The sequence below is a fragment of the Chiloscyllium punctatum genome, chromosome 37 (genome assembly GCF_047496795.1).
Source record: "Chiloscyllium punctatum isolate Juve2018m chromosome 37, sChiPun1.3, whole genome shotgun sequence".
In the NCBI taxonomy this organism is placed as follows: Eukaryota; Metazoa; Chordata; class Chondrichthyes; order Orectolobiformes; family Hemiscylliidae; genus Chiloscyllium; species Chiloscyllium punctatum.
Window position 1 is genome coordinate 37,705,673 of NC_092775.1, and position 26,019 is coordinate 37,731,691.

A 26,019-nucleotide genomic window follows, 5' to 3' on the forward strand; every position below is an offset into this window, starting at 1 on the left:
CAAGATGGAAGATGAGGCATTCTTCCTCCAGGAGTCGGGTGGCTAGAATCTAGTGTGGAGGAGGCCCAGGATTTGCATGTTCTTCGAGGAGTGGGAAGGCAAGTTGAAATGTTCAGCTATAGGGCGGTGGGATTGATTGGTGTGTGTGTCCCAGAGATGTTCTCTGAAAAATTCCATAAGTTGGCGAGCTGTCTCCCCAGTGGAGAGGAATCAACACAGGGAGCAATGGACACAGTAGATGACTTGTGTGGAGGTGCAGTCCTGGGCCTCCTCACCTGATTCTAGCCACCCAATGCTTGGAGGAAGAACCTCTCCCTTGAGCCTCCCCCACATTCCTGATGAAGAGCTTACACTCACAACGTTGACTCTCCTGCTCCTCAGATGCTGCCTGACTGGTTGTGCTTTTCCAGCACCACACCTTTTGACTCTGATCTCTAGCATCTGCCATCCTCACTTTCTCCTCAATAGGAACATGTCCACACATTGAAATACCATAAGATACAAAATTCATGTACTAATGCACTTACACAGATCATTGATATTAATACTGATGTTATATCTCCAAAGTCTGTCATTAAAGGAATATTACACCATTGGATATGATTGGATAATTATAACTATTGATTCCCTTCTAGTAGCCAAAACAACATTTTCTCTAATGTTACACAATAAAAATAATGAAGTTACTGAAGAATACATCTGATAACTTAATACATCTTTTTATTTGCTGGTGATATTTGCTATGTCATATACTTCCAATGTAGTTCTGTCCAATCGCTGAGCTCTCCATTAAGATATATAGTGCAAATAGAAACAGTGAAAAATATAGAAAAAGATCTTATTTATTATTTCTGTTTTTACATGGTTTAAAGGAATAACAACAATACATTAATAACTACAGTATTCAGGACTGTGGCAGTGTACATTAGGGGCTTAAGGGAACTGTCTTCATTGCAATCAAATATCAATATCAATAGAAATACCTTACACAGTGAAAATTGCAAGGACAAAAATTATAAAATATGCAATGTACAGTTGTGCTAAAGAATTATGTTATTATCTTAATTGCTATTAATCAGTGATATGATTTACAAAAATAATGTCCATTCCATGAAAAATTATATCCATATTACAATAAATTAAGAGCAAATGTCATTATTTGTTCTATGTACACTTTAATGCTACCTGGCTGCAGGTAGATGAAGAACTATTTTCTTTTTTAGAACCTCCGGCAGTTTTGAGCACTAGAACCACACCCAGATGCTGTAAGCACTAAAATAGTTCCATATGTGAAGTGCAAAATCTACAGTTACAAATCTATTAATGTTTTATCATAGGCACTTTTGCTACAAGCAGATAAAAATCAAACTCCTTGTCAATATATGTTTTGCCACTATACTGGGTGGGAGATCAACCTTTTGATAACTGAACAGTGGTTTGTAAGAATATGCATATTATTATTATCAGGCAAGATGTATAAAAGACCATTTTTAAACTAAATTTAAAGTTCAACACATCAGAGAATGGAGAATGGTATATTTTGGAAATTAACATACATATTCAAGTTCTATGTTTTTACAATGGTATTGAGAATTGCTGTCAACCCTAAAGATAATTCTGAGGCTCGAGATAGAAACCTGCACCTGGGATAACATGAGATCATGTTAACTTTTCAGAAAGCTATTGTTTATGATGGGTTGTTTATTTTTGTATGTTAACATTACCACAAGTTTTCAGCTTGTGAATTTTGGCCATGTGTTAACTAACTGGCATTATCAGTCAATAATTTTCATTGAAAGACTATTTCTACTTAATGTACTGGAACATAGGATGCTCAAACATCTGTTGTTGAATGGCTGAGAACACCAGCACCCAAACTTCCAATGAATACCATAAAGTCACCATAGTTCTACTACACCATGTGACTGTCCTCTCATTAGAAAGAGAGACAGCTGGTGGTGGTTTGATCTGAGGGTAACCACACTTCAGGCAAGGGGTTGAGAAGGAGAGTCCTTCATGATAACCTCAGCCAGTGGCAGGAATTAAACCCATGATGTTTAAACCCATGACAAGCAGGTGTCCAGCCAACTGAGCTTAGAGTGTTAGGCACCTAGTAGAATTTTTGGTTTGAACCTCCACCACTCTTTTCCTTTGTGATTTCAGAGTTAACTGTCAGAGGCACATGAGCTGAACTATTGAAAGTGGATTTTCAGACTTTGATGGACAATTGACCCTGAGGGTTCAAGACAGCAATAACCTTCAGGCCATTCAGTCATTCCTGTACCAAATCTATATTTACAGATTTGGTAACTATGACTGTGCCTTTGCCAGGTCACTATCTTTTAGGATGTTCATGCGTTTGCATACTAGAACATCAATGGGCAACTTGCAACATGGTAAAATTTTGTGTACAGTATTTGTTGGATAAAACCACTTAGATTACATTACAAATATTCAATCCATAAATTGTTTAAAATACATGTTGTAAAGTAATGTAACATATTCAATCTAGAATATTTTAAACACTCTATTCATTATTCTATTATAACCGGTGTCTTTTAAATATACTCTTAACAATGCAGTAAAGATTTCGCCACAGTGCTATTAAAACCCTGTATATTAAATAGACCAAATGTTACCCCAGAATTATTTCACAAGAAGGAAAGTAGAGACTGAAGTAATGTGCAGTAGAGGCTTTTTTTTTACACAAAGAAAGAATCATCTTAGTTTAAATAAAATGGCACAAAATAAATATGTTTTTAAAACAAAAGTATTCTGCTAATAGACCTTAAGAAATTCAAAGCACAATCTAGCTGTAATGTCAGAAAGTATTCTTTGCTTTTTTAGTTTCAGTAAGTAGAATAACAATATTTGGGCATATTTGTAATTCCATTGACTGATAAAGCAAAGAATTATATCAAAAAAATTACATTTTGCTGGCATCTTCAGGTCATTTTAATATCTTAAGTTTTTTTAACTTTAAACAAATATGGGTTCCCAAAAAGAGCAAATCTGTTCAGTTTATAGAAAAAAAACAACCTGAATATCATTTGATGAGAGGATCTTTGTATTAAACAAAATATTCCTGAGGTAGTGCATTCTAAAAGGATGGATTAACCAGGGACAGTCAGCATAGGTTTGTTGAGGGAAGGTCATGTTTTACTAGCTGAATTTAATTTTTTGAAGAAATAACAAGGAAGATTGATGAAAGATTGCAATGGCCACAGAATACATAGATTTTAGTGTGGCATTTGACAGGGTCCCACAAGATATAGTTAGAAAAAATTACAACCCATGGGATACATGGGAATGTGTTGATTTTGATCCAAAATTAGCTCAGTAACAGGAATCAAAGGATAGTGGTTGATGGATGCTTTTGAGAATGTGGTTTCTCGCAGTGTTCCACAGGGCTCAATATTGGGCCCCTTGCTGATTATGGTGACAGTTAATGTTTTAGATTTGACTGTAGGAGGCATAATTGGGAAATTTGCTGAAGACAGAAAAATTGGGTAAAAAGGTACATAAATATATATTTATTTACTTATCCCAAACCTGTGTGGGTCCAAGTAACAAGTCTGGTGGAGGAGAAGATACAACAGAATTGTTTTTCATGTTTTTCAAAAGGTATATTTTTACTCTTGTTCATCTACTTGCATTTATTAATGCATTAATGTAATTGGTGACATGATGATAATATGCAAAACCCACATGTTAATGGTTTGTACTGCAAGAAAATATTGTAACCACAGTAACAGAAGTATCGCCTGTGCTCTTAAAGAGATCATAAAACCACCTGCTTCGGGGGTTATGCCCAAAATCCCACTTAAACTGTATTTCTGAGGTTTCTCTGATTGCCTGCTAAAGGAAAGAGGAACAGTTAGGAGAGTTCCCATAGATAGCCTCCTAAAGGTATACAAAAAATAAAAATACATGCAATTACATAGCATATTTCACAACTCCAGGACGTCTTAATCCTCACTTTGATAAAAATTACTTTTCATAAATAGTTTCCATTGTGATGTACAAAACATAAATTGGCAGTTTATTAGTCCTGGCTGTTTTTAATGCATGTGTGGTTTGTGTCTCTCTAGAATAAATGAAATGATACATCACTGCTGCTGTGTGGGGGTAAGTGGCATTTGAAAGCAGGACGTCCTATCTTGGTGTAGGATCCACTTACTGGAAGTTCAGGTAAGTGAGGCTGGCTTAAAACATTTGAATTTAGTGTGTATTGTACACATTCTTGTATCTGTTTGTATATGAAGAATAACTATAATTTACTTTCAGACCATTGGATGAAATTACAGGATCAGCAAATGTCAATACTTTGTATTTGTAGCAAGGAAAACAAATCGTTTAAGTAGACTAAACATTTTAAACATATAAAATCTTTTTTTTCATATGTACATCTACTTAAATTTCAACAATTGAAATGGTATAAAAGAGAATTTAAAAATATGGTACACAAACCTTTGCTAATACTAAATGAAAGGAAGGACATCCAAACTGAATTTATAGAAAAATTCAAAGACTACCAATTCATAAATATTAAAATTGTTTACAGTTCAATAACATAGGTCTGCTCATAATAGGTGTGCACTGAAAATTGCACTGCCAATCGTCACACTCAGAGTCAAAATATTGCAAATTAGTCCTGAGTTCATGTCAAAATCTAGTTCACAGTCGGTTGTGCATCCTGACCATATGTCAGATGCTGAACATTACTTAAGAGAGCCGAGTACAAATGCTTTATTCATATAAGTTTACCAGAAAAAGCTGCTTTTAACTTGATGAATGCTGTGGTGGATAGGATGCAGGGTAAGTGTGAGGTTGTCATGATGACTTCAGCATGAAATTAAGATTGTTTAAACAACCGGACCTCTTTTAGAATTACAGTCTGGTGGACATGACTGACATCAGGGTTGGAGGTTGGAACCAAACAAACTAAGGATTCAAAGGGATCATTTCTGAGATTAAATTGTGAGATGGTTTCATGGGGATATGGCACTAAGAACGAGAGCCAAAGCACAAATGAGAAGGCACAATAACTTGAATATAGTTTGGGGGACCCATACGTAATGTTCAAACAAGTTCAATTTAAAAACTTGACCTGGCCTTTTCACTGATTCCCACCAGATCCCATAGTTGGCTCTTAAGTCTTCCAGTTAAATTCGTGAAGTGATGTTTTTCATGACTGCTGTGTTCTGATGCTGTCTGATGCTCTTCAGTGTCTCAGATGAGTAAAGATTGAGTAGGGAACATCCATACATGCTATAAGCCCTCTACTGTCTTATACTCCATCATTATAATCCCCTTCCTCTGCAAATAACCACCAGGCAACCAGAGTTAAAATCAACTATTAAGTTAAAGGAAATGACTATTATGTATCTTGAATTCCAAATTATTAAATTAATTAATTCATTTTTTTCTATAGTGAAAAGCAGTCTCTTGGATACCTAGGGGTATGGTATTACAATGACAGTTTAACACATATTAACATTAATCTTTTACTTATCTATGAATTCATCTCTGTCATATTTTAAAATGGGACACAATTCTTATAAAAACGGTGTTATCATTAAACAGTTCTCTCATGGTGGTAAATCTGTCAAGTTTTTTACTGATGACTTTTGCTCTGAGATGTTTCCCATCTGTTAAATTGCCTCTTGTTTTGGAATGGTTTGCTGAGGAACTGATGTTGGCGGTTTTGATACAGAACCTGCTACCAGTTTGTATGGCTCTGATGCAGAACCTCCAGGTGGGGAAGGTAATGGAGTTTCAGGTGTGGCTGTGGTGCACATATAAAAGGAAGAGAAAAAAAGTTAGTAATTCTTTTAAGACAACATCAAAAATAAGACAAATTAAAGAAATATATATTTTTTAAAGTTGTCAAATCACGGTAATGATAAATAATAAACCATTATGAACCCTGTTAAACACATCAGAGCAATTGTCCTTATTGTCTTACTGTACCCTCAAGTGTGGGTCGGGTGAAGTGTCTAACAACTTAGCCTGTCTACCAACAGCATGCTAAAAATGTAATTCCTGCAGGTAAGTTAACTCAGTTGGTTAAAGTATGGTGCTTAATAACAATGATGGTGCACTTCACCTGACAAAGGAGCAGCACTCTGAAAGCTTGTGGTTTCAAATAAACTTATTGGACTAGAATCTAGTGTCGTGTCACTTCTGTCCTTGTCCGCCCCAGTCCAACACTGGCACCTCCACATCACAACTTTCCAAATGATCTCTATCCTGCTGTATCCTTTGATAATCTTCCTCACTATCCACAACTCCATCAGTTTTTCTGTTGTATGTAAACGTACTAAACAGCCCACCTATGTTTTCATCCAAATAATTTGTATATATATTACAAACAAGAGAGATCCCAGCACTGATCCTTGCGGAACTTCTTCTGGGACCTCACCCGTGGCTCAAGAGGATACATACAAAGATCCCTTTCATGAACATTTCTGATGAAATTGGTTGTTTTAACAAATCATAAAAACTAAATTAGAGAAGAATTGATATTAAAACATATGAAAAATACATTTTGAGCAGTATAAAATATAAAATAATACTACAGATTGTCCAGTTGTAATCTCAACTTTGAATACTTACAGATCTGCCCATTTTGTACTGGAGCAGGCATTGTGCTGGCTACTATCACATTACTTGCCAGGTGCTCCTGGACTAGATGAGGATGTAGTGAATGGTGTGTGTGTGGCGTCTCATTTGCAGTACCTGAAATATAAAGGATATTTGAGAATCTGGCAAAAAAAAAGAGACTGCTTAAACTTCTGTGGAACTTCTTTAGATTACTTGTTGAATTTCAGTGAAAGAGAAGTAGAAATTTAAATTGACCACTATCCCTCTCCCTTTCCTGCAACACCATTCCTTGCAAGTACAGAATATGTTATATATTAACTTTTACCTTTTCCTTTCTCATTATCAAAGGTCACCAACACTCTTTCCAGGGGATTGAATATTTAGTATTGAAATAACTTCACAGAGTCCATTACCCAGTCACCAAGTCGCCCTTTATTTATATATGCACAGTACACCCTTTATTTACATGTGCCCATTACATTGGCTGTGAGGCAGCAGTGTTAACCACTGCGCCACTGTTTTTTTTAAAAAAATTTTTTTCCACACTACCGCCTAACTGCAGTAGTGCTTATTTTCCCCAGCACCCACGTTGTGTGTGTGCAGGTGCGAGACACAGTGAAATACACAAAGTGCACGAATCTTTATTCATTTTCCACCACCAGGAAGAAAGGAAACACCCGAGTGGCCAGTGACAAGCAGTGCCCTTCACATCAAAGGGCAATGCTGTGTGATCAAACAGTGAAGGGGAGGGCAGGGATTAAGTCAAAATAGAGTTGGACGTGGGAAATAATGCACTCCACTCCCTGCGGCACCCACCTCCCCCTGAAAAACTCCAGAGTGTTGGTGGACACCACGTGCACCTTCTCCAGAGACACCTGGGCTCTAATGTAACCGCGGAAGAGGGGCAGGCAGTTGGCCTTAACGACCCCCTCCACGGACCTGTTTATGGCCAGTTTGATCTCCTGTTTAGATTACTTACAGTGTGGAAACAGGCCCTTTGGCCCAACAAGTCCACACCGACCCGCTGAAGCGCAACCCACCCAGACCCCAACATTTACCCCTTCACCGAGCACTATGGGCAATTTAGCATGGCCAATTCACCTGACCTGTGCATCTTTTGACTGTGGGAGGAAACCGGAGCACCCGGAGGAAACCCACACAGACACTGGGAGAATGTGCAAACTCCACACAGTCAGTCGCCTGAGGCGGGAATTGAATCCAGTTCTCTGGCGCTGTAAGGCAGCAGTGCTAACCACTGCGCCACTGTTTATTTTAAAAAAATTTTTTTTTACTTCCCAAGACAGGCAAAATACCTGAGTGGCCAGTGGCATGCAGTGCCCTTCTTTCCATTTTTTTTCTATTTAACCCCCACACTACTGCCTAACTGCGGTAGTGCTCGCCACTGTTTATATTTTTTTTCTTTTCTTTTTTTCTTCTTTCTTCTTTTCTGGGGAAAACACCCGAGTGGCCAGTGACAAGCAGTGGCCCTTCGCATCAAAGGGGCCACTGTTTATATTTGTTAGTCCAGGCATTCTGATTGGCTCAGGTTGAGGGCGGCACGGTGGCACAGTGGTTCTCCCCGTGTCTGCGTGGGTTTCCTCCGGGTGCTCCGGTTTCCTCCCACAGTCCAAAGATGTGCAGGTCAGGTGAATTGGCCATGCTAAATTGCCCGTAGTGTTAGGTAAGGGGTAGATGTAGGGGAATGGGTGGGTTGCGCTTCGGCGGGGCGGTGTGGACTTGTTGGGCCAAAGGGCCTGTTTCCACACTGTAAGTAATCTGAAAAACAACCCCAATCAAGGATCCCATAGTCAATAAGATCCACTGGTCAGTACAAGTATATTGTACATATTGTTCACAAGTTGATCCATGTTATATTATTTAGTAATTCATGGGTTCCAGGGGTTGCTGGCAAAGTCAGCATTTGTTGACCATCCCTAATTACACTCGAGAAGGTGATGGTGAACCACTTTCTGAACTGTTCCAATTCCTGTAATGTAGGTACACCTATAATGTTGTGAAGACAGGAGTCCTAGGGTTTGATCCAGTGGCAGTGAAAAAGTAATGATCTGGTTCAAACTCAGGTTGTTGTCTGACTCAGTGGAGAACTTGAAAATGGTGGTGTTCCAATATATCTGCTGTCCTGAAGCAGTAGGAAGCATGTCTGAAATAAAATGCCAATATGCTGAATCTATAACATAGGCCTGCATGCAGAATGGCAGAGCAACATGTTGTGCATAGAATTAAGTGATACCAACAGATCAGATCAAAACCCAGCAGTCTTGTTCATCTTGTTCTGAATGTTGGTGAGCAAGTAGAAAACTCAACAAATATCCACATCCTCAATGATGGTAGAGCCCAAGCTGTCAGTGCAAAAGGCACAGCTGAAGCATCTGCAAATATCTTCAGCTATTAGTACCACGTGAAAGATTAATTTCAGTGTCCTGGGGTCTCCAGTATGACAGAGAATGGTCTTTAGACAATATCGCCCACTACTCATGATATTAAGAAATGGCCAAAGAGAATTGATACACCAATGTCCATGTACTTTTACAATACTCAGGCTGTAGCACTATAAGATTTGTGCTATAGAATGAGAGCCAAAACTAGTCACCTTTTTTAAGTACAGTTATATCGATCCAGAAATGTTGAAAATTGCCCAAATTGTCCATTAAAAAAACAGGATAAATCCAATCTAGCCAATTGCCACTCTTAACCATTGGCAAAACGATAGATGGTGTCATTGACAGTGCGGTCAAGTAGCACTTACAGCATTAACATGTTTATCAATACTAATTTTTAATTTTGTTAAGGCAATATGGTTCTAGATCTTATTACAGCTTTGGTTCAAATATAAATAAGAGTTGACTTACAGATAGAGTTGAGAATAACTGCCTTTGGGTAGAATTTAAACCAGTGTGATATCAAGACACCCAAAAAAAAATTGAGGTTTATGGAAATGGGGAAAGATTTCCACTGTTGCAAGTCATACTGAGGAAAAAGCTGAAAAATGTGTTGCTGGAATAGCGCAGCAGGTCAGGCAGCATCCAAGGAGCAGGAGAATCGACGTTTCGGGCATAAGCACCAATTTTCCTGCTCCTTGGATGCTGCCTGACCTGCTGTGCTTTTTCAGCAACACATTTTTCAGCTCTGATCTCCAGCCTCTGCAGTCCTCACTTTCTCCATACTGAGGAAAAGGTGAGGTTGTGGAGGCCAATCATCTCAGCCCCAAGGCATTGACATTGCAGACTCTAAATCCAACCACCTTCAGCTGCTTTATCAGTGGGATTCTCCCCATTAAGAGGTTAGAGTGGGAATGTTCATGTAACACTGCACTGCGTTCAGTACCATTTGTAACTCTTCAGATACTTTCTGGTAACAGTGATGTCTCACTGTTGAAGTTCCAAGTGGAAAGTTACCCTACTTTGGTACCCTACATTTGAATTCTTCACTCTGCTCCCACGCTGATTTTGCTGCCACTGAGATCCAACAAAGCTCAGCAACAGCTCACGAATCAGAACCTCATCTTTTGACAGGTCAGTTTCAAATCTTTAGAACTCAAGATAAAGTTTAAAATAAAATTAGAATGTCAACTCTGCTATGATTTCGTTTTGGTTTTCTTGGTTGGTTTGGAGTCTTCTCATTTGTTTCTCTCTCATTTCCTTTGCTTTCAGATGGTAACTATATAGTAATCTGCCATTCACACCTTCCCAGCCACATCTTTCATTTCTCTTTTTGTCTCCTTACTACACCACTTCCACTTGTATCATGAAACCTTCGGTCATTTAATCTCTCCTGTCTTCCCTGTTATTGTTTTTGCTATCCTTTCCCTTTTGTTTATGTGTTAGAGGTAGTGGTTTAGTGGTAAAGTCACTGGCCTGGTAATCCAGAACCTCAGGCTAATGTTCAGAGGACATATGTTTGAATCCCACCATAGCCAATGGTGAAATTTGAACTCAAATCTAGAACATAAAAGAGGTGGACTAAGGATAATCAGATAACAACTGTTATTTGTTGCTGAAAACCCATCTGGTTCATAAGTTTCCTTTAGGAAATGAAGTTTGCTGCTTTTCTATGATCTGGTGTACATGTGACTCCAGACTCAGAACAAGGTGGATATCTCTTAACTATCTTCTGGGCAATTAGGGATGGACAATAAATGCAGTATCCCATGAGTGAATAATTTAAAAACTCTTCCCAGTTCATTTGAAAGGTCACAGAACTACTTTTCTCTCCACAGCTATTGCCCAGCATGATTATTCCCTGTATTTTCTGTTTATATCTGAGATTTCCAGCATCCAAAATATTTTATTTTTATGTCAATTCAAATCTTGTCCTAATCTTTGGTGTAGGTTCTTTTTTCATAAAACTGCTGTGTAAATCTCAGCGATGTATTGTATTTAAAACTTTCCTTACCTCCCAGCAGCATCTCTTGAAGGAGGTTATCAATTTTAGCCATTCCAAAGAGTTTAACAAACTGGATTTGTTCTATCATTTGCCAAGTGATGCTCTGTAGAGTGGGTAGCAATAGCAACAGCTCTCCAAATCGACCCCGAGAGTCATACTGTCTGTCATTAATATAGTCCTCCAAACTGACTTGCACCTGGAACCGCATACGTTTGATTTTGGCAGGGTTACTGAGTCCTTTGGCATCTGTGAACAGATGTTAATTCGTTATTTTAAAATTGCATTATTTCACCATATCTTTTGGTCTTGAATTCACAAATGAAAGGAAGATATTATCTTGACATAACGTTTTTGCATCTTCCTCAACTTAGGTATTTATTTCAATATATTTTTTGCATGTGTTAAGATATTTGCATTAATGCAACATGATTATGGCCATGGATTTTATGCTTAACCACTGGTGGATTTGAAGGTAGGTAAGGGGATGAAGTGTAAAACTAAATGTATGGCCTTCCTGCCATGTACTGATCTTCTCCTGAGCTCGCTGTAATTATAAGAGAGTGGATTTTGGGGATCAATGGCTCTTGGCTTATTGAGGCCCTGAAGTGTCAATCAGTGCTTGGTGAAAGCCCACGCAATGGCTTTAGCAGTGTGGGCCTACCTTGGACAAGGGTAGTGGGAATAACTCTGAGTGTGTCTTTGGGAGGCACACTCCAAAAATGCAGCAAAGGTGAATTAGAGCAGGACTTATACACTTAATGGTAAGGTCCTGGGGAGTGTTACTGAACAAAGAGACCTTGGAGGCAATGTTCATAGTTCCTTGAAAGGGGAGTCCCAGATAAATAGGATAGTGAAGAACGCATTTGGTATGCTTTCCTTTATTGGTCAGAGCATTGAGTATAGGAATTGGGAAGTCATGATGTGGCTGTACAGGACACAAAAGTGGTTAGACCACTTTTGGAATATTGTGTGCAATTCTGGTCTCCCTGCTATGGGAAGGATGTTGTGAAACTTGAAAGGGTTCAGAAAAGATTTACAAGGATGGTGCCAGGTTGGAGGATTTGAGCTATAGGGAGATGCTGAATAGGCTAGGGCTGTTTTCCGTGGAGCATCAGAGGCTGAGAGGTGACCTTAGAGAGGTTTATAAAATCATGAGGGGCATGGACAGGGTAAAGGTCTTTTCCCTGGACTGGGGGAGTATCATTTTCTCAGTTTGTGAAAAATCAAATATTATTTGCAAATGTCCATTACAAATATCATTTGTTTGAACACCTTATAGTTGCTAATCCATGCAATGGTCTATAATGCTGACATATGCCTGCTTCCCACCTGGATCAAAGAAAACGACTGCTTTCAGGCAGGCATATTCATTGTCATCGATCTGAAGCTCCTGAAATGTTTGCACCAGTTCATCCAGAATTCTAGTTGCTACACGGTTTATTTCCAGCTCTGGGCAATTGCGGGGAATGATGTAGTCATTGCCTTTCAAGATCAAAGCAAACAACATAGATTTTAGGGATATATTTTCAATACTTTGATCAGACTTTACTTTTTGTTTAATAAAGAAATTCAAAGATTCAATAACTCACATAAAGTGAACAAAATGAATGATTTTACCTAAGAGCAGAACATCTTTGTACATCATGGAACGCTTTGCTGCCCCAAGCAGTAAATGCTCCCCAGCATGGGCTCGTAATAAGGCAACCTATTCACATAAAGCACATGGCAATTAGTCATTCTTCATTCCTAATAAACAGCATTGCTGATTACTAAAAAAAAATTAATGAACCTTGTTCCTGAGTATCTCATTAGCTTCCTTGAATGCACATATAATCTATGATTAATTTCTCTTTAAATTATTTTATGGTCTTTGACTCACTAGGTTTTTAGGCAAAAACAATGACTGCAGGTGCTGGAAACCAGATTCTGGATTAGTGGTGCTGGAAGAGCACAGCAGTTCAGGCAGCATCCGAGGAGCAGTTCCTCACTAGGTTTTTAATCTAGGCATTTTAAAGTTAGAATTAGGCCATTCAGAGTGACATCAAAAAGGCACTTTTCACACAACTAACAGCAGAAATCTAGAACTTTCTTTCTCAAAAGACTTTGAAATGTGGTGTCAATTGAGATTTTCAAGGCTCAGGTCAGAAAATATTTTCTAGTTCAAGGGGATCAGGGAATAAGACGCATCGATGGATCAGGGACACATTAATTGAACAACAGAACAGGCTCGGACTGCTGCATTGCCAAATTCTATGCTTATTTTTCCATGAAAGTACAACATGCAACTTCCCACGAAATAGTACGGTGATATGGTATGAATCCATAAACTTTGCTAACTTTTCCCATTAATGCCAGTCTATATTCAATTTGACGTTCTATTAAAAATGAAATTAAAAAAAATCTCTCTCTCTCTCTTGGAACAGCCTGTGCTGAAACGTTGTCACTTTGGCTTCTTGGGAACAGATAGAGCATCTGTTGCAGCACAATCTGTACTAATTTGAGCTTCTTCCCAGTGCTGGCTCCACCCAAAGAACCGGCTCAGTTTGATCAATGCTGCAAATTGTTCTCCTGATTGAGGAATGAGCTGATGCAGAAATTTGTTTATGCAGTGACAAAAGCATTTGTGTTCACTCAGCATGGGTTTTCATCTTTAGCACCTGTTTTGAGATATCCTTTTCATACCATGTTAGATTGGAATGTTTGACAATGCAGTTATGGCATCTCATTTAAAAACTGGGCAGAATACTGCACATGCCAGCACATCTAACATTGTTGAAATATACTTTAGTCATCTCTATTCAGATTTATTTTTGTTAAAGACTGATTTTCTTTTCCAGTAAATAATTCAGACCCAACTTTTAAAGTTACATGATCTTCTTGTCTAAGCATGGCTACTAGTTTTGATCAAACTCTGAACTTGCTGGATCCAGGCCAGATGGGAAAAGAGAAATTACTGCATGATGTTTCTGACTGAATATGCTGGGTAGGAAAAGCAAAATCAATTTTATCTTTCAGTTATTTTGGGAATGAGGCTATTCATCAGTTAAGAGTGGCAAGTGACACAGAAGTGCATGTAATTCATATCTATGGGATGTTCAGATGATCAACTTAACTGTTTTTGTTAATTGTGATATAAATACTAAGATCAAAACTGAAAAAAAAATTGAAAAACAGATGAAAAGGCATAAAGTATAATGCAATAGTCTAACTTCAGGTGTTTCTAAACCCTGAAAGTATTGGATTAAGTCTAATGCATGAGTGGAATAGTTGGAAGTGTGACAAAATGATCCTTCTAGCCAGCAGGTGCACTATCTGAAAAGGTTAAAAAGATGTTTCAGGAAACTGGTGTTATCTAGTTTTTTGGAACAGAAATGCTGATGTGCTCAACAAATCATATGCTTAACAATGAGTGACTTAATACTTTATTTGTCCAGTGTTAATGTTTCTCACACTTGCATGAAGTTAACTGTTAATCTACAAACAATGTTGTGTACAACAACAAAACGCTTAAACATTAGCTCGAAGGAAAAAAAATGTTAATGAGGAAAGTTTTGCCTTCATAGTGAGTTTTCTATTAAGAACACCAATGATAGATTTAGTATTACCTGAGACCATAATTTTATTATTGTAAACTTGCCTTTTGGCTATTTCGACCAATCTTCAACTTAATTCACACTAACCTTTCTATTTCCTGACCTGGGGAACTTCAAGTACCTCAGCCTCCACAAATGTCACTATAAAACCAACTGTAAATGTGAAAGAGTAGTTCAGCATGCAACTAACATTGCCCCACAAATATGTGAGTGAATTTGGGAACTTAGCGGGGACACAGGAGTGAGAGGAACGGGGAAAAGGGGGTCTAAATCAAGCAGTGTCAGCCTAAAATTAATAGGACACTCCATCAACTTCTGTCAAACATTTACTATAGCTTCGTTATAACCTCCAAGCTCTTATAATTCCATTGAATATATTCTGATGCAGTAACATCTGGAACTCTAACAATTCTACTCATTGGAATTTAGAAGACTGAGAAGTGATCTGATTGAAACATATAGGATTCTTAAGAAGCTGGAGAGAATAAGTATTAAGAGGATGTTTCTACTCATGGGAGAGTCTAGGAGCAGAGGACATAGACTCAGAATTAAGGGATGTATTTGGAATTCCTTGCCACAGAGAGCTGTGAGGCAGAGACTTTATGTATATTGAAGGCTAAGATAAATAACTTCTTGATCATTAAGGGAGTCTACTGTTCTGCAGAGAATGCAGGAAAGTGGATATGAGAAATATTGCATCAACTATAATCCTATTGAGTGGAAGTGCCAAATGGCCTACTTATGTTCCTATTTCTTATGTCCTTTACACTCTATGCATTTTGCTTTTCATTGATTTCAAATCACTTCATCTTTGCAATATAATTGTTCTCCTCATACATTCTTCCATAATATCTATTATTTCTTCCTCCATGGGATATCCCAAAGCATCTTTAATCCTTGTATTTAACTGTCTGATTGCAGGCCAGAAAGAATGATATGGATTAACTTGGCTTCAGATATATCTTTTGTCACTACAAGAATGCTTCTGCTCTGTACCTTCACATGCTGTGTTTATGAAAATCACAAACGCAGGGAATAAACTTTTAGAGAACTTTTCTTGTACCTCTTTTTATTGATAGAGGCATGGAAAATTGTGTAATTATTGTCATTGAATTTCTGTGGCGTTTCTGTTAAAGTTAGTAAAGACCAATGGGAGAGCCCTCATGGAAATTCACCTTTTGTTTTAGGTAATCGATTAGTGATTCCATTTCTTGCTGCACTGTTGTATAATTGTTACGTCAATGGGTCACATCTTATTATGTTCATTGTTTTAGTCACCATTACTGAAGTTGAAACATCTTTCAGTTCTTTTTCGATGTAAATCTAGCCTGCATGGAATCCCTGTACACAAAGCACATCGCCTGAGATATAACTTTGAATTAAATATTTTGTCAGTTCAGCTCTGCATTTGTGTGGAAAAGTGAGTTCTGCCGCTATTAATAAGTTAAATCAAAATTCAGTTGAAGCTCAGGTGACTCGACTTTAAGTGAAACAAACACAGAAAATACTGGAGAAAATCAGCAGATCTGACAAGATCTATGAAAGAGAAACAGAGCTAACATTTCAAGTCTGGCATGGCTCTTCTTCAGAACGTCTCTCGCCACAGATTCTAACAGACCTGCTGAGTTTCTCCAGCATTCTCTGTGCTGATTTCAGATTTCCAGCATCCCCAGTATTTTGTCTTTATTTGAGTTTATGGAAGGTTGGGTATTAATGCTTTTCCACCAATGGTGGAACGGTGACTTTGTGGTTAGCACTGCTGCCTCACAGCGCCAGGGACCCAGGTTGAATTCCAGCTTCTAGCAATTGTGTGTGTGGAGTTTGCACATTGTCCCCGTGTCTGTGTGGGTTTCGTCCAGGTGCTCTGGTTTCCTCCCACAGTCCAAAGATATGCAGGTTAGGTGGATTGGCCATGCTAAATTGTCCTTAGTGTCCAGGGATGTGTAGGTTAGGTGGATTAGACATGGGAAATGCTTGGTAGGGAGGTGACTTTTTGGGCTGAATGCCTTTTTCCACACTGTAGAAATTCTAAGGTTCTATTATGAGTTATTGAGTGAAGAAAGTCAAGGTTCGTAATCAATAAACTGATGCAAAAGTCAGTACCACCAACATAACATTGTTCAATTGTAACATTTTGTAAATCTGACTAAAAATAACCATAAAACTGAGTTGATGAAAAGGATTACAAACCTGATCATCCAGTGGTAACTCACAGAAAGCTGGTATATATTTAGCCCACTCTACCAAGACCAAAAGTTGCTGTTTCATAGACTCGCATACATCACTGATTACTGCAATCTTTTTAGACCTGATGTCACAGTTTATCACTGAAACAGGAGATGAGATCTGGAACCACAGAGAATAAAAATGACCATTTAAAATATTAAGCCCAATGTTATGATTTTCTTCAGGATGAACAAAATATTTTCTTGATATCAATTTATATTATTTCACGTGAAAACTTTCTGGTTGCCTTCTTGATAAACATGACGAAGAACAGCCATTGCTTGTCACTTAGGAATGTTTAAATACAAAGTTTGAAAGGGTGTTAATAAATTATATCCAAATTATTGTCTTTCCAGAAACAAGCAGCCCAATTTATGGAAAGTCCACGTTTTAAAGTGAAAAACATTTTAATGAAAAATGGAGAGAGTTTCTTCTCCCTGTCACTATGAACCTGCAAACCACATTCTTAGAAATAATATAGAGTCATAGAGATGTACAGCATGGAAACAAAACCTTCGGTCCAACCCTTCCATGCCGACCAGATATCCCAACCCAACCTAGTCCCACCTGCCAGCACCTGGCCCATATCCCTCCAAACCCTTCCTATTCATATACCCATCCAAATGCCTCTTAACTGTTGCAATTGTACCAGTCTCCACCACATTCTCTGGCAGCTCATTCCATACATGTGCCAACCTCTGCATGAAAAGGTTGCCCCTCTTTTATATCTTTCCCCTCTCACCCTAAACCTATGCACTCTAGTTCCAACCTCAAGGAAAAGACTTTGCCTTTTAGTAATAATGATTACGGTGAGATTAAAAATGGGAGTCAAGATACTGCTATTACATTTGATTTGCTGAACTATGGCTTTTTTATTGAACAAAAAGAAGTGGAATGCTTTCTAAAATCTTTAGAATAATTGAAAGCATTATAGTACTTTTCAATATATTTTACCAGCAGTTTTTTTTTGAATGTTAGTTGAGAACTGATTGTGGTCTTGCTTAAAGCAATATTTCTGTTTGGTTCCTGTGTGAAGGTCTGTTCTGTATTCGTGAAGAACTGTTTTGGTTTGTGCAGAAAGTACTTGATTAATAGCTTGGCATGTGCAAGAAATGTCACTGTGCCTGAAGTGTTTGGGTTCCTATTGGCTTAATACTCAGCAGGTTTATTCGTTTCTTTTGAGATTTTTCAATGAAAATGTTAAAGGGGCCGGGAGAGGAAATTGTCTCAAATTCAAATTTTTTAAATTGGTTTTTAGGTAGTCGCTGCTTAGAATTATAACCATGTCAGTTTTTTTACTGAATTATTTTTGGCTTTTCTTTCTTCATTCACGGGATGTGGGTGTTGCTGGCTAGGCCAGCATTTATTGCCCATCTCTCATTACTCAGCAGGTAGTTCAGAGTTAGCCGTATTGCTGAGAGTCTGGAATCACATGGAGGCGAGACCAAATGAGGATGGTAATTTTCTTCCCTAAAGGACATCAGTGAACCAGATAGGTTATTCCTTATGATTGCATGATGCAATATATTTTCAAGGATTGATGAGTCTTTTTCATTGCTGAAAAGTTTTAGATGGAAGGAATATCTACACACATTGCATCTGTTTCATCTCAGCAACACAGGTAACAGTCGCTCTCTGGTTCATTTCTCAGGGCAATTCCTGACTAACTAAAGTCAATCTGCTGGGGTTTAAACTCAAACTAAACTTGTCAGTCATTATGAAAGTGGTGCATTCTTCATGGCAACATCTCTGCAAATCAGCATCCACTTGCCAGCTAAATAGTATTCTCTTCTCATGGAGTATAAACACGTTGACTTCTCCATATATTGATATTTCTCTTGACAATCAACCTGATGAATGCTAAACTAGAAGTTTCAACAAAACATGTATTTTATTTACCAAATCTCAAGTTCTGTGCTATTTATGACTACTTCTATTTCCAAATGAGATTATTCAGCACAAATAGGGATCCTCTTTGAAGTTTTGGTACCTTGGAGAAAGCATGGGAAAGCCACTTTTGTAGCTGATGCCACTGGTTAAAATTCCTTAAATTAATATTCCATTTTACAGTGTTTGATCACAGAGCTGGAATTTTAATGGAACTTTGATAGGACCCAAGAACAGGAACATTTCCTCCATTCCTTCTGAGTGGTCATCATTTTTGCTGTTAGGCCACGTTCAACCAAGTGTTTACAATGCTGTGCATGAGGGAGTTGAAGTCTTGGAAATTCCTACTGTTGGGTATTATTTCTCTTCAGCACAACTCCACATGACCTCAGTGACGTGGGCTGCATAAAGTGTGTCCCTGCCATGCTTTGGGTGGAAGGATATGTAGTGGAGAGAGAGGAGCTTGAACACCTTCCCAGCTCATTTATTGGCATCCTATCCACCATATGAAAATACATATTTACAGGTCAATTGAGCTGGTTAATAGCTTTCCAATTTAGTTTCAAGCTGATGTCAAGTAAAGTGAACCTCCAGGTAATCAGAATAGTGATGTTATCACATAGGGTAAATTGCCAATCAAATTAAAGTATTCTAACAGATAGTAAAGCAGGAAATAAAATGCATAATTATCTTTCAGTTTAATTAAAATTTTATAGCGAATAAAACAAATAATTTGTTGCATGTGGGGAATAAGGCTGAATCTGAGCTATGAAAACAAACTTTTAAAAGATATGTGTGTATTTATTATAACAATGTGTTCTACATGCAATCCTTCTGCTAGCCAGGATGTCCTTACTAGGCGAAAGTGAGGACTGCAGATGCTGGAGATTAGGGTCAAGAATGCTGTGCTGGAAAACCACAGCAGGTCAGGCAGCATCCGAGGAGCAGGAGAATTGTAGTGTCCAGAAGAGAAAGCTTCAAATTTTACAACTGTTATTAATACTACTGTAAATGCAGGATAATTGTTTATTATGGTGGGAGTTGGATAATGCGATAGAAAGGATCATGTTTTGGTTTAGTATGTAGTCCACTGGGAACACTTATATTGTCTGAAAATTATTTTGTTAATATTTCCTATCAAGAACCAAAAAACGCTTTTGGACTTAAAATATCATGACGGATATAAAAAACTTTAAAGCCAATTAATAAAACTGTGTGGCACAATCTCAGGTTACAACCTTTGGAATTGAAAGATAAATACTCAACATTTTTTCCATTTTCAAGCATGGCATTACAGTTGTTACAAATTACCTATCTTTGAAAGATACATACCACATTGATGGAAGCTTTGCAAAGGACTCAAAGCAGGCAAAACTTCATCTCAGAACATAACTTATTGGTTAAACACTCAGTTATTTAAGGCTGACTTAAATACGTCATGTGCAAAAAGCCTTAAAATGAATCACAAACCAGTGACCTCAGGAAATAATTTAAAAGTAAATGATTATTTATCTGGTTAATCTTATATCAATAGCCATCTTGAATGGCTATATCGACACTAATACATTGGGGAAAAAAAAGGCATGATAGTTTTGCCTAACATTGTCAATCTGAATTCCCCATCACTATTTGTTAATTTGCTAACATGTTCTACTTTGTTATTTGCAGTCAACAGTTTCAATTTCCACTATACTAAAAGTATAGTTTATTAATCATAAAGATGTGTCACTCATTTGGTAAACAATTGGAGTCAGTTATGTTAAGGACAATGACAGTCATTGTTCCTGAATCTTTTCACATCTAACAAACTATGGATGGAGCAGAACAGTCAGCTATAATAAAGGTGAGCAATTGAACAAGCATAACTCAGAAAGTTGTAGGGATACTTGCTAAATACTGATGGAGGAGTAACTGTAAACAGGCAGATTCTTCTTCTCCACATAAATGGAAAGGTTATCTTGTTGAATATTTGGAAAACTTCTGATTTAATATTGGCTGCAGCACAAATAGGTGGATGGTTCATTCAGCTGCAGGATTTATAATAGTGATATTTATGTCTTTGATTTAATATGTGCTACCATAGAAATTTCCAATACAGTTCTATTTTCAACAATTTAGGTTTCAGAAAAGTATGGCTTTAATTATAGCAGAGCTCTTAATCACTTTTTTTAGATCTAAACATCAAAAGAGCTAGAAATTTCCATCTGAGTACAGATGAGATTTGGTGAATACAAATTGAAAAATATACCAAGAATAAAAGGAATAATAAAAACAATTAGATCATTGAAAAAGATAAATGAAAATAGACAAGAAATCATTATTAAGGTGATAATTGCAAGTTTTGGATGTGGTGTACAGCAGTTGGCATTGGATCAGGCAGCTGCCCTATATCTCTCCAGATTTTCAATTCCACTGATATCATTCGGACTTGTCATTATCCCAGAGAAAAAACAGAGTGACAGGTATGGAATATTAAGGTATACTAAATATTAAATGGAGGAACTTTACAAGTTCACAAATGGATTAAGGTAAATTAGGCGAATGGTCCAAGGTTTTGCAGAGGGTATTTAATGTGAACAACTGAGAGATTATTTATTTTGGTTAGAAAGGCGACTTATTATCTAACTGGAGTGAAACTGCAAAATGCATTGCTGCAGAGGGATCTGGTGGCCCTCATGCATGAATTGCATAAAGCTAGAATGCTAGAATGGCAAATGGAATGGATTATAAAAGTAGGGAAATATTGTTACAACTGTATAAGACTTTGGTGAAACTGAGTCTGGAGTACTACAATCAGTTGACCCCTTATATGGGTAAGGATGTAATTGCAATGGAGGCAATTCAGAGAAGATTCACAACATTAATTTGAGAGATAAAAGTTTTGTCTTACGAGCAGTATATCCATTAGAGTTTCAGAAGAATGAGTGAAAATCTAATTGAGGTATATAAAATGCTAAAAGGGATTAAAAAGATAGACATAGAGCGAATGTTCCCTCTGGTGAGGCAATGTAGAATGAGAGGCCATCATTTTGGGCTAAGGGTGACAGATTTAAAACAGGGATGAGGCGGAATTACTTTTCTCAAACGGTTGTGAATCTGTGGGATTCACTATCTGGATTACAGTAGATACTTGTACACTGAATAAATTTAAGGAGGAAATTTTTAATTAGTAATGGGTCAAAATGTTATGAGGCGTGGGATAGGAAAGTGGAGCTGAGGCTGAGGTGAGATCAGCCATGGTTGTACTAAATGGCAGAGTAGGCTCAAGGGGCTGAATTACGCATTCTTATAGTTTTTATGTTCTAATTTTAAAAACAAATAAATAAACAAAGCATCAAATAGAAACCAACTTTTGTTTTACTCATGAAGAGAATGGAATTCATCAAAAGCTATTGCCATTGTATTAGAAACAACTGCAACAGATTTTCCCAAATTTTCAGATAAACATTGCAGTATGGCTCCATTGTTGTTCTGTTAAAGAATTGACTTTAAATATAGAAACTTATGTTTGTGGTACACTTTATTAAAGCAGTTTAAGCAAAAGAAGAAGGCAGGCCTCATGTGTTTACTCTTTGGTTAGTAAATAGAGATTTTGGCTACAAAACATATTTTTCAATTGCACCTAGGTTGGCACCAAATTCAGCTGAGTCAGAAAGTTGTGGATACAGATCCTATTCCAGAAGCTTGAGCATAAAAAGCTAGACTGCCACTTCTGTGCAGGACAAAGGAAGTACTGTACCGATGCAGGTGCCACCTTTTGGCTAAGACGTCCGAAATCTCAGGTTGATATAAAAGAACGTATCACTTTTTGAAGAAAAACATGGAATTTATCCTTGCTGGTGTGTTCAATCAAAAAGCATCAAAAACTATCAAAAAGCATCGCAAAAACATACTTCCCTGGTCATTATCATTTTACTGTTTTTTGGATTGTGCTGTGGATATATTAGCTGCCATGTGCCTTACATTGAGATACTGAATACTGTTTAAACAAATTGCACTTCATATGCTGTAAACACACATTAGAACGTCCCAATGTTTTGAATGGTGGTATAAACATATACATTGCTTTTCTTTTCATAGGTATCAACAATTATTCATAGGAAAAGATATCTATTTGATAAAATAACAGTTAGATAAGCTAAGATTACGGTACCTGACGAGAAAGAACCTCTGCTTGTATGAGTGCATTAATTGAAGGCAAACTGCTGTCCTCATAGCTGGACCGTCTCGTACTTATCCTGTCTCTTTCATTCTGCACAGCTAGAATGAAGATGATAACATTCAAGGCACTTGTACTTTATAGGTGTACATTTTAAATAATATTGTCTTGGAACAATTAAACATGTTGAAGTTTAGATTTAAAAATCAAAATGTTTGGCATTTGAAGTCATGTGTATATTATTGTATGTCTAAATATGATCAGGTTGAACAACATATTAAAGATTAAATAAATATTTTGACTGCTAAATATTTCAGAATATTTCTATCCTCATACTCGGTGATACTGGGTTGTAGAGTATATTTTATATGATCTGCCAGTGGTTTATAATATATGATGAAAAGCCTGAGGTTGAATATTGTTTAATCACAAAGTGGAAGGAAAGCTTTGGTCATTCATATAAATGCTTAATGAGTGATCTCAAAGTTTATGGAGTAATATTGTCCTTGGATATGACTAGAAAATTGGCAGCTCCGTATTAGCATCAAATTACATACACTGCCTAACCTTAAAGTTTTCATCAAAAATTTTTGAGATTAAATATCCCTTTACCTATTCCAACAGGATAAAAATACATTTTTCATCTATTCTCAACACTATCAACAGTGCTGCCTGCCCAGGTGTCCTGATGAAATCCTACCAGTAAGTGGGGGCCTGCAGTTGGCTTTGAAGGAAATTTGTACAGAAATGTTGCTTAAGTGGGGATAGAATGTCACTTAGAGGTGCCTGATAACTGCAGAAACAAGTAGTTTATGGAAGATCTTAGCTCTGATGGAGATTATCAGAATATAAATGTTCAAGCTGAAACAGAGTCTGGATAAATTGCAACCCTCATCAAAAATCTTTAAGACTTTTGCAAAGATCTCTTGGCAATTATTGACAGGAGCGTAGAGAAGCAGCATTAAGAAATGCAGAAAGGAAGTAAATGGGTTGAGAACCTAGACTATGCTGTCATTTGCATAAAGGCACTTGCAGGGACAAGTGGACGGAAACTAAGATTTGGCCAGAATAGTGGCAGTAAATCTTGTGCCTCATACTCATATTGTATCTGCTGCTATCCTATCCAGCTTGGACTGGGTATACAGAGGAAAATTCAGACCATCCAGTTTCTTCCCATTTGAAATGTGATACTTGTGGCTATTAGTGCCACCTGTAACAACCCAAAATTGTTGGAGGATGAATTGGACAACCCCAAAAGCAAACTTGATGATTGTGGTGCATGATGTCTATCAAATTGCCAAGCATTAACTTGCATGATTCCCAACCTATGGTTACACAGCGTTTAGACACTAAAGAAGAGTTTAGATGAATTATTAACCTAACCTAACCTAACCTTTCAGTTTAGGTTTCAGGTAAAGTTGACATGGGACCCTTTCTAAGTGAATTCTATACAGTCAATGGTACTGTAACATGGAAAATTCTGTAATCAATAGAAGGTGTGCAACATCGTATTTCTCACAAAAAAAAAGTGGCTAGCTCTCTTACAGTAGGGAACATCAACAACTCCCATATGCATCAGCAGATGGAAAACTGCAGTATTCTGGAAATACCTCTGGCTTCAGCCTGGATAGCACTCAAGACATACAAGTCTGTCACACAATCACCACCATTAACAATGGCAATACAGTCGTTGCCTTCATCTGGTGTTTCAGTTATAACTACCGCAAGTGATAAATTTTAGTGGTTACTGAAGCAATGAAATCTCAGGCATTGTTCCTCACTGAGGTTCAGGCATAGAATTGCTCCTCAAACAACCCGAGTGGATATATTTCCTTGCTGAGACCCCTTCTCCTTTCCTCCTCCTCTCTGTTCAGCAGCCTGTACTTTTTTTGCATGGTCTCTGTTCATTCTCCAAGTAATGCTGTGTTCCATAGGGAATGCTTACTAGTGCGCCCATGAGCAACCGATTTTTGTGGAAGTCTACGTGTCCATAAAAAGTCCTCTGGCACTCTTTGCTCTTTCTGTTGATTTTTGAAACATGAAACTATTACAAAAAGCACCAACCATTTGTAGATTTGTAGCAATAGCTAGAAATAATCAACTAATAGGGGCGGTATGGTGGCTAGCACTGCTGCCTCACAGCACCAGGGTCCCAGGTTCGATTCCAGCCTTGGGTGACTGTGTGGAGTTTGCACATTCTCCCCATGTCTGCATGGGTTTCCTCCGGATGCTCCGGTTTCCTCCCACAGTCCAAAGGTGTATAGGTCAGGTGAATTGGCCATGCTATATTTCCCATAATGTTAGATGCATTAGTCAGAAGGAAACGGGTCTGGGTGGGTTACTCTTTGTAGGGTCGGTGTGGATTTGTTGGGCCGAAGGGCCTGTTTCCACACTAGGGAACCTAATCTAATATGTGTAAGGGGTTGATGGTTCCTGTAAATAGTGCTGGTTGGAGGGGATTGGGGGTTGCACATGTTGTTGAAAGTGTTTCTAGCTACGTGAGGTAAAGAGAGGAAATGAGCTAGACTTTAGAGTTATCCAATTCCAATAAATTTTTTCAATGGTGCATAGGATCCATTTGCAAGTGTTGCTCTCCCATTTCAGCAGCTGTCAATTATTCTGGCCGTGGGAAGGAGAGCAGCCTTAAATACACAGACAATACATTCAAACTCAGCATTTAAGATTGGTGCTGAGTTTAAACAGACACAGTTTCTGCTGTTCAAAGAGCCTTAACTCTCATTGTGGAAGTCACAAATTTAGGAAATAAGAGTAATCTATCTTGCAGTATGGGAAAGGTCTGCTGAATTGTTATGATCTAAACTTGCTTAATCCCTAACTCTTTAGCAATAACAAGGAAGTGACAACTGTCGGCATAGCCTGGACTGGTTGGACTGAATGGTCTATTTCTGTGCTCTATGACTCAAATAAACGATGGCCCATTGCTGAAATATATCAATTAACAGGCACTTAGTGGAATTTGGAACAACTCACTACCATTTTTTCCTGCAATTTTAATAAATTTAATTGCTAATATTTTACATGGGTTATTATTTCAGCTGAGGCAAAAGTGAGGACTGCAAATGCTGGAGGTCAGAGTCAAGATTAGAGTGGTTCTGGAAAAGCACAGCAGGTCAGGCAGCATCT

At 37.8% G+C, this 26,019-nt stretch overlaps 1 protein-coding gene across 3 annotated transcripts in view; it reads right to left on the reverse strand.

The window, feature by feature from the left end:
• Positions 1–824: 824 nt before the first annotated feature.
• Positions 825–26,019, reverse strand: part of hnf4a (hepatocyte nuclear factor 4, alpha) — a 178,685-nt gene continuing 153,490 nt past the window's right edge. For all 3 annotated transcript variants that reach the window (XM_072556602.1, XM_072556601.1, XM_072556603.1), the window contains exons 4-10: positions 22,870–22,976; positions 16,794–16,949; positions 12,628–12,715; positions 12,340–12,492; positions 11,020–11,256; positions 6,619–6,741; positions 825–5,788 (exon numbers count right to left, since the gene is read on the reverse strand). In XM_072556602.1, coding sequence (XP_072412703.1) covers positions 5,655–5,788; positions 6,619–6,741; positions 11,020–11,256; positions 12,340–12,492; positions 12,628–12,715; positions 16,794–16,949; positions 22,870–22,976 — 998 coding nt within the window. In that variant the 3' untranslated portion in view covers positions 825–5,654. The remainder of the gene's footprint in view (positions 5,789–6,618; positions 6,742–11,019; positions 11,257–12,339; positions 12,493–12,627; positions 12,716–16,793; positions 16,950–22,869; positions 22,977–26,019) is intronic.